General features: G+C 39.7%; 1 protein-coding gene across 1 annotated transcript; it reads right to left on the reverse strand.

The window, feature by feature from the left end:
- Positions 1 to 6,448: 6,448 nt before the first annotated feature.
- On the reverse strand, positions 6,449 to 7,249 carry LOC113290675. Its single transcript, XM_026540258.1, has one exon. It carries the CDS (start codon positions 7,247 to 7,249, stop codon positions 6,449 to 6,451), a length of 801 nt encoding a protein of 266 aa, XP_026396043.1.
- Between the last annotated feature and the right edge of the window lie 2,915 nt (positions 7,250 to 10,164).

Below are 10,164 nucleotides of genomic sequence, written 5' to 3' on the forward strand. Positions count from 1 at the left end.
CTTATTGATTTCAACTTTATCTTTTTAATTGCTTTGTTTATTCTTTTACTTTATAAAATTTAAAACCCCCCTTTTTTGTGACATTATAAGACAACTAAAACCTTTTGCTCCTCGTGGAAACGATCCTTACTATCGCTATATTACTTGTTAATTAGTGACAAAAATATTAATTAATTTGTTGTGGTTACGACACGCATCAAATGGACAAGCAAAAGAGACGAATAAAACACTTAACCGAGTTCTGTGAAGAACGGTGCATGATCATCACAAGGAATGGCATGAATAACTTCCACTCTCGTTATGGGCATACAGGATTCGAAGCGCAGCTCCACAGGAGCGTCACCCTATTCACTAGTCTATGGAGAGGATACGATACTGCCAGCAGAAATAGCAGTGTCGTCCGTGAGAGTGGCAATGGCTAGCCATACCACACCATATGAAGTAAGTTGTTTCGCCCACTTAGACACGATAGAAGAAAGAAGAGCACGAACAGAACGATTCGCATAAGCTTACAAGAAGCGCACAACTAATTATTACAATCAAAGCGTGAAAGAGAGAGCCTTCAAAGTAGACGAATTAGTTCTAAAAATCTCCTCCCATGTGTAAAGGAACGCCAGCGCTGTTAAGTTTGATGCAAACTGGGAAGGGCCATTCAAGATAAGAAAAGTAGACGATAGCGGATATTATAAGCTTAGGCGAATGAACGGAACCAAAGTTAAATCGCCCATCAATGGAAAATGGTTAAAGAAGTTCTATGCATAAATCCCTCAATGTATAAGCACTTTCTTTGAATAATGAAGCGTAAGTTATCAATAATGGTGTCAAAATCTACAAAAGGCCATGGGAATGCCAAAGACACCTAATCGGCTGACAAATTTACAAAAGGCTACGGGAATTCCAAAGGCGCCTGGTCGGCTGGCAAATCTACAAAATTCCATGGGAATTCCAAAGGTGCCCAATCGATTGACAAATTTAAAAAAGGCTACGGGAATGCCAAAGGCGCACGGTTGGCTGAAAAATCTACAAAGGGCCATGAGAATGCCAAAGGCGCCAAATCGGCTGACAAATCTACAAAAGGCTAGGCGAATGACAAAGGCGCCCAATCGGCTGACAAATTTACAAAAGGCTACGGGAATGCCAAAGGCGCCCGGTCGGCTGACAAATATACAAAAGGCCATGGGAATGCAAAAGGCGCCGAATCGGCTGACAAATCTACAAAAGGCTACGTGATACCAAAGGTGCCCAATCGGCTGACAAATCTACAAAACACCATGGGAATGCCAAAGGCGCCCAATCGGCTAACAAATTTACAAAAGGTTACGGGAATGCCAAAGGCACCCGGTCGGCTGACAAATCTACAAAAGGCCATCGGAGTGCCAAAGGAACCCAATCGGTTGACAAATCTATAAAAGACCATGGGAATGCCAAAGGGAGAGTAGGTGTGTTTTACTAACGCCCACCCCACCCGCCGCATCCTTTTGATTAAAAAAAGGGGGGGAGTAGGCGCGTTCTATCAACGTCCTCCCACCCTCCGCATCCTTCCGATAAAAATAGAATGGGAGAGTAGGCGCGTTTTACTAATGACCACCCCACCCGCCGCATCCTTTTGATAAAAAAAGGAAAAAAAAGGGAGGGGGAGTAGGCGCGCTCTATCAATGTCCTCCCACCCGACCGCTTCCTTTTGATAAAAAAGAAATAAGGAGGAGGCGCGTTTTACTAACGCCCACCCCGCCGTTACATCCTTCTGATAAAAAAGAAAGGGGGAGTAGGCGCGTTCTATCAACGTCTTCCCATCCACCGCATCCTTCTGATAAAAATAAAGGAGGAGTAGGCGCGTTCCATAAACGTTCTCCCACCCGCCGCATCCTTCCGATAAAAAAGAACGGGAAGTAGGCGCGTTCTATCAACGCCCTCCCGCCCCACCTCTTCCTTTTAATAAAAAATAAAGGGGGAGTAGGCGTGTTTTACGAACGCCCACCTCACCATTACATCCTCCTGATAAAAAAAATAAATGGGGAATAGGCGCGTTCTATCAACGTCCTCCCACCCGCCGCATCTTTATGATAAAAAAGAAAGGGGGAGTAGGCGCGTTCTATATCGCCCACCCTACCGTTGCATCCTTCTGGGGAAAAAAGAGAGAGCGGGAACAGGCACGCTCTATCAACGCTCACCCGACACACTACATTCCTCTGATAAAAAAGGGGGGGGAGTAGGCGCGTTTTATCACCGTTTACCCACCCCACCACACCCCTCAAAAAAAAAGGAAAGAGGGGGGGAGGGGGGAAGACTCACTACCACTAACAAGATATATATATATATATACACATCCGCATCCAAAGAGAGAAAAAGAAGAATATCCCAACTTAAAACAAAATTTTATTCACACTTTTTTCGGAACAGATGCATAAGAAGAACAACAGCGAATACACGAATGAGACATTAAAACAAAGAAAAAGACAATCCTCGCAGAGGGACATGCAACCTAATTAGCTATCAATGCCCGACAACGAGCAATATCCGCGTCCAAAGCCTCCACCATTAAACGCCCGTCATCACATTGCGCGGTAGCTAAACGAAGGTTCTGATCAACCTCATTCACCAATTTGTGGATATCCTGAACAATCTTATCCTTAGACTCGGACCCGCGATCAAGCGAGAGAGTGTCCTCATGCTCATCGTACTCTTTACGTGCCTTATCCTGATGAATCAACCTAAGCGTCCATAGCAGGCCCACCTCCTCTGTTAGAACCAACAAACGCGCCAACTCATCCTCGAGGTAGGGATGAGATACAAGCGAAGCTTAGGCCGCTAAAGTCAGAATGTGCCCAAGAAGTCGTGGGGCCGCTTGGTCGGAAATCCAGAGACGGCAATCAGAAATGGTGCGATCTATAGTAGCCATCATTATCAAGGAATCCGCGAATAATTGATCAGTCGCGTCACGAGCAGTGACAACCTCATACAACGCGCGCTGGATCTCTAATGACACGCGACCTGATTATTCAACCCGCTGAGTAGCTTGGTACGCCTCATGTCTCTCCCTAAAATTGGCACGTATGATATTTCTATTCGCCATTCTCTGCTCCCGAAGCGCTTCGATTTTAGCCTTCATGAGCGACAGTCGCTTCAACTCATAATGTTATAACATCGCCGAGACCAACACAAGAAAATGCACCAGGGACAACACGTATCCGTGAAGAGAATTATATGTTGACCAAAACAGAATGAGGAGGGAATTAAAAGAAAAACTAGTGACCAAACTAAGAAATGAGAACCGTATATAAAGGGGAATGATGCAGTTTATGACACAATAATCATTTATGTCTCCCCTTGCATGTTATGGTACGTGTCAACCCATATTAATGGTGATACCCGAAAGAAGATGCTCCCTAAACGGGTCTATAGGGTACCCCAAGAGAAAAGGAAAACTTGATATGAGCCCTGTGGACTTGGGATCCAAGACCCAAGATTAGTGTGGCAATATCCACGAGACAAGAGGGATAAGGAAAGAATCGAAAAGAAAGAGAAAGTCTAGCAACAGATAGCGAACAACACAAACACCAAAGAAAATACACAAAAGGGGCAAAAACCCAGAGCAGATGCACAAAAAGAAACAACAAATAAACTAAGCTATCCCAAAATAGTACGCAACCTAGCCGGCTATCAATGTGCGACAGCGGTCAATGTCCATGTCCACGATTTCCGCCATGAGACGCCCTTCGTCACACTGAATGCTGGCTTGAGACAATTCCCAATCGGCATCACTTATCAACCTATGGATGTCTTGTATGACTTTTCCTTTAGATCTTGGCCCACGAGCGAGTACAAGAGTACCTTCATGTTCGCTACGATCTCTGCGCGCCTTTTCTTGACGAATCCGCCTGAGAGTCCATAATACATTTGTCTCCTCTCTCAGCACCAATAAGCGCGCGAAACAGCCTATTGGTAGGACAAACTTACAAGCGCAGAAACGGCTTCCAGAGACAGAGTGTACCCTGGAAGTCGCGGGGTTACTTGACCGGAGGTATGTAAACGACAATCGGCGATGGCGCGCTCTATAGTTTCCCTCATTACCGAAGACTCCATGAGTAGCGAATTAGCGACATACCGATCAGTGACAGCGTCGTCTAAGGCACGCTGGATCACGGATGTTACGTGTCCAGAGGGTTCGGCCTTTTGAGAAGCTTGATGTGCTTCATAACGCTCCTATTTTCCAGTCTGTACTCACGGATCGCCTCAATCTCAGCCTTCACCAGCGATAAACGCGCCAATTCCAGCTCCTTGAATATTGAAACCAGCGCGGGGACTAGTGCTAAGGTTAATACATATCCGTGGAGGGAGTAAGCCATCTGAGCAAGGTATCCGACAGGAAAAGAGGAAAATGGAAAAAAAAAAGTTCGAAACTGATGACCGGATTGAAAGCACGATACTCTTATATAAGGAAAACATCGCCATAAATGATGTAGTAACCGCCCCGTTTCTAATGACAAGTGGTAATCAAGGATGTGAAGTGATTTGACTACTGGGTCATTTGAAAATTCACCCAATAGTCAGGGGACTAATGTTGATACATGAAAAATAATACCCCTTAATAGGTTTGGGGTGCCCCCTAAGAGGGGAGGTAAGCCTAGCATGAGACATGGGGACTTGGGGAGGTAAGCCTAGTATGAGACATGGGGACTCGGGGACTAAGCCCAAATCCAATGAAGAAATACCCATGAGATAAGAAGGATAAGGAAGGTATTAACAAATAAAGAGGAGGTTATATTAAGAAAATGACATTAGAAGTAATTAAGGAGGTTTAGGACATGTGTCATGATGTCATAAAAGGAGAGACTTTTAGGAAAGTCTATATAAGGAAGGACAAGGTACAAAAGAAAGGAAACTCTCTCTCTTACCATTCCTAGTAAAGTGAGGTCACTTCGTGGGTATAGGACGGGTAGAACCTAAACTAAAATCACCCCTCAACACCAATCTTTTGGTAAGTAACTTTTTCATCTGATAAATTACACACTAGTTAGTATTACCAGATTGCATGTTATTTTGACTTGTAAAAACTTTTTGCAGAAATAAATGTCTTTATCTTTTTGATTTTTAAAAACTTTTACAATGATACAGAGATACGTACAATTTTCCGGAAAGCGAAGACGAGAATGCAGTAGAAACAAGTTTAGTAGCATACTATATGAGGACTAATTACCAGTTGGATTCCAAGAACAAAATGTTGATGTTTCCACTGTGCATGAACTCCCACTGAGTGTTGCTGGTATTACATGAAGGAGTATGGAAGATATGCAACTCAATGAACAGAGTTCGCATTTATCAGGTCAGTTTCATACACTTACAAATCCAGTAAGCAAAGTTCTAAATGAGATTGTACATCGAGACAAAGATGGTGGACTAATCGCTTATACACTGAAGGATCCTAAGGTACTTCAACAACAAGATCACCCTGACTGCGCAATTTATGTGTGTGTTTTTATGAAGATGTTGGTGAAATACCAAGAATTTGAAATTCTGAAAGGAGGAATAAATAAATATTATATTGAGAAGTTTAACAAAAAGAGGATCAAGATGGCGTATTGATGAATGGAAGAAACAGAAAGGCACAAATTCGAGTCAGATTGTAGTATATTCCCAGTAGTATTGAATGGACATAGACAACTTGTTAGTATTATCTAGAATTATCTGATTGAACTACATTTGTTAGTATTATCTAGTACACTTATTATTATTGTTATTATTATGATTGAACTACAGATTACTATTGCTTGTTAACATTATGTTGGTATTATCTAATTAAAGTACGCTTCTTAATATTGTCTAGTTAAAGTTTGAATGGTTTGATTATTTCCCTTGATTATATTCAGTGTTGCAATATTTCTATGTGGCTGCAGGTATGCATAGGTAAAAAGGGAGATGGATAAAAAATACAGACAAACCCTTGCTCAAGTTGTCTCCATCTATGGAAGCAACTTGCTTCAAGTTTGTTCCAAAAATGGAAGCAACTAATAAAATTTGTCACCAAAGAAATCATGCAGGAACTAAAATGGAAGCAACTAGCAAAAGATGTCTCCATAAATGGAAGAAACTTGCAGAAGTTGTTCCCAACATGGAAGAAACTAGCAAAAGTTGTCTCCATAAAACAGAAGCAACTAGTAAAATTTGCCTCCAACTAGAACAACTTGCATTCAAATCTGTAGCCATAACCAACATAATTTCCATGAAAATTTATTTTACAGACCCTGAAGCAAACTGAAGAATAAAAAATGATTTCATAACAAATGCAGCATAACAAGTTGAACAAAAAAGTGTACCATTATCAATTAAAGACAAACCAAGTTCACATAAACATAAATCAGAAGTTCAGAAAAACATAAAAGAAAGGTTCAGAAGAAAAAAAAAACTGGAACAAATAAAAAAGTCTAATGCAGTTGAGATATTCATAAGATCATATGAACATCATTCTGTAAAACCTTCCAATCCTTGGTTGATCCTTGAAAATTGGGTGGCGAGGGGCCAATGGAGCACTCCGGCATGTTCTACGATTATGGTATACAAGCATTCCACAACGGCCACACTTTCTCTTCTTGCGAAATTTCTCACGGTAACTGCGTTTATAAACAGAGTTTGGTCTTCCAACTTGTGGTCCAATAGGGGGAGGCATGACATATTTGGTCCAAGAAATCTCATCCGGCTTGTCTCCATCAGGAATGGGATAGATAGGTTTTGAATACAGACCTCTGTAGTATTCGACAATGTAGTAAGGTATGATGTGCTTGTATACCTCGTCCTCACCAATCTGCACCATAGCTTTCACGGAATGACTGCAGGGGAAGCTGTGTTTTTTCCTCCATTGACAAGTGCATGTCTGGGAGTCCAAGTCAACAATATGCTTCCCAATATTAGTTATGATCTCAAATACTTTTTCACTGGATCGACGCACCTTGTATCTACGATAGTCAGCTATCCTCTTGTCTAATCTTGTGTGCATCTTGGGGGTAAGTCTTTTGGTCCACTTGCTAGATGCGAGATTCCTCTTCCGCATTGTATCCATTGTCCTATTACAAATACATTCAATCAACTCGATAGCTTGCAGTGACTTTTCGTGCTTAATCAAGCTGTTAAAGCTTTCAGCTATATTGGATGTAATCTCTCCAAACCTGTCCCCAAGAAATTCATGAGGAGCCCAATTCTTCAGTGGGATCTTCTTCATCCACTCAATAACAAAGAACAACTTCAGATTGTGCATGCTTTATACTGCCTTCAAAAATTGCACCTTGGTGACAACACTGTAGCATTGCTCAAACAACTTCACTGCAGTTTGTCTACTCTTGCCCTTGCTAACTGGAATATTGCCTTTCATATGGTACGAGCAATATGAGTGAAAAGCATTCAGAAATATATCAGGAACATTGTTCAAAATTCCAGTTCCACGATCAGATATGATGGTCAACGTACGATCAACTTCGACAATTCCCTTCAAATTTTCCAGAAACCAGCGCCAATTATCACCATTTTCTCCAGAAACAAGCCCAAACGCAAGTGGAAATATCTCTGCAAAGAAAAATAAACAAAAAAATTTAATACAAAAAATGGGTAGCATGTTTTAGATTACATAGTGGAAGAAACCACGACAAGTTATCTCCAGATTTGGTCAAGTTGGTTTCAAAAATCTGAAAGTTATTTCACAAAAATCTGAACCTACAACAACATCATGCTAGACAAGAAGCTTAAAAACAACAATATACGTCGGCTACAAATTTTCTACCAAAAGTTTTTCTCCATAATTTGAAACAAAAAAATGTAAAACCACAGATAGAAACACAAAAAATAAAGAAACACATAATAAAAAGAGAAGGGGAAAGAAAATGAATAATACCTTGGTTGCCAGTTTTCCCACAAGCTATCATAAGACCACCCCTGAACTTTTCAGTAAGAAACGTAGCATCTATTATCAGCATAGGACGACAATACTTGTTAAACCCTGTGATGCAAGCTTCAAAAGAAATAAAAAAAACCTCTCAAACTGCCGGTTTTCAGCATTAAACTCAAATTTGATGACGCTTCACGGCTTCTTCATACCACAAGAAGTCAGAATACGACTTGATATTATCTCCCCAAATATATTCTTTGCAAAATTTCAGTCCAGGATATACTTGATGGTACGTGAGGTCAACTTGATACTCTATGAAAAATAAATCTTGAATGTCAGCAGCTGATTTCCACTTACTTGAAACTCTAAGATGGTCTATTATGATGTTCTTGATAAAAGTCTTCGTCATTCGAAGCTTCGAAGGATCAGAGCATGCTAACCCACAAGAATGCTCTGATATAAAAGACTTGCACTTAAAAGCATGGCCTTTTAGGTATACCAAAGATAAGCGGAACCTCCAGTTACATACTTTTTCTTTTTTAAAAAGGAAACAAACGGTATAACGCTTCCGATCACTCTCCATAGATTTGACTTTGTACCCACTCTCCACTTGATACTGCATAATGACATCGCATGATTCTTCTTTCCCTCCCTCAAACATCTGACCAACACCAGTAAGAATTCCAACCCAAGCATCACACTTCCTTGGTTCTCTTATGGATAATTGATTCATTGAAACATCATCGGTCGTGTCTTCGACAAAAGCCAAACTGTCAGTTGAAACACAACTTGAAGAAGAAGAAGAAGAAGAAGAAGGAGTTTCGAATTGAACATTGAACTTCAAAACTTTTATTCTCTTAGATTGGCAGTATATAATAAGAAAATTCAAATCTAAGTCAAACCGAATGGTTTGAAGTACACCATTAACATCAGAAAGAATCACAAAAGGGACTTGAGAAAGAATATTCCAAGAATGTAACACAACACTTTGCATCTCCTTGAAGGTAGTTGATTCTGAAATAACATGAGAGATGCTTAAGTTGCAAAAGTTAATCTCTGCGACAACCATATTTACCTGACAAAAAAAAAACTCAGTAAATTGCAAAAGATAATCAGATACAAGTTGCCTCCATAAAATGGAAGCAACCACCACAGGTTGTTTGAAGAAAATATTGAAAGCAACCAACCGAAGTTGTTTCCACAGCTAGAAGCAACTACCACAGGTTGTTTGGAGAAACTATTGAAGGCAACCAACCCAAGTTGTTTCCACAACTAGAAGCAACTACCACAAGTTGTTTTCAGAATTGGAAGCAAATTGGACAAGTTGTCCTGAGATTCAATATGTGTTTTCAGTAAATCTAACATTCAATATAAACATATTGACAAGCTACATTGCTTGTATCCACTAACATAATGTAATCAGGTTGAACTACTACATAGTTGGATCACAAAATGTAACCTACAGCATGTCCTGAGATTCAATATGTGATTCATCATGTCATGTAGCTTAAAACTCTTGTCATGACGCAAATCAGTGGAAAAACATGAAGTATATTCAGGCAATCAGTGGAAAAAGATGAAGTATACACATCAATAACTACATTGTTGTATATGTAACATGTTCAACAACTACATTGTTGTATCATAAAAACTAAAACCACCACACACCAAAACCTAACAATATAACCTAATATTCAGTTTCAATGGTTTTGATAATCACTAACAATATAACCTGAAACTACTAATACACTGAAAGGTTTTGATAGATAAAAATTCACTTTAATCTAGCTAATACCCTGATAATTACGAATAATGGTTATCAGTTTCATTGTGTTTCAAAATGATAATCATAAATTGAAAAAACGATTTATTCAAAAGGTACAAACATGTAAAATTCACGGTTAATCACAAACGATATGAACAGAACAAACAATTTGTACATTACATTATTCATAACAAATATAAGATTAAAGCAAAAAAGTAAATCTTACTTGTTAACGAGATTGAACTTGAATAATTAGAAGAAATCAAATCGTTTGATCTTTGAAAATAATGAATCAAGCTTCGTAATATCTCTGCAATCGATGATTCAATCAAGTCCAATAACGAATCAAGCTTCGTGACAGTACAAAAACTGAAGTAGATCTTCAGATTCAATGATTCGAATATGCAAAAACTTCGGATTCAGTTAAATTGAAAAACGATCTCGAACTCAGTTGAAGAACAATTATTAACTCTGAAACTGCTTCAACTATTTTGATTCAACTAGATTCAATAGAGAATCCTCTTCT

Source organism: Papaver somniferum, chromosome 6 (genome assembly GCF_003573695.1).
Source record: "Papaver somniferum cultivar HN1 chromosome 6, ASM357369v1, whole genome shotgun sequence".
NCBI classification, from domain to species: Eukaryota; Viridiplantae; Streptophyta; class Magnoliopsida; order Ranunculales; family Papaveraceae; genus Papaver; species Papaver somniferum.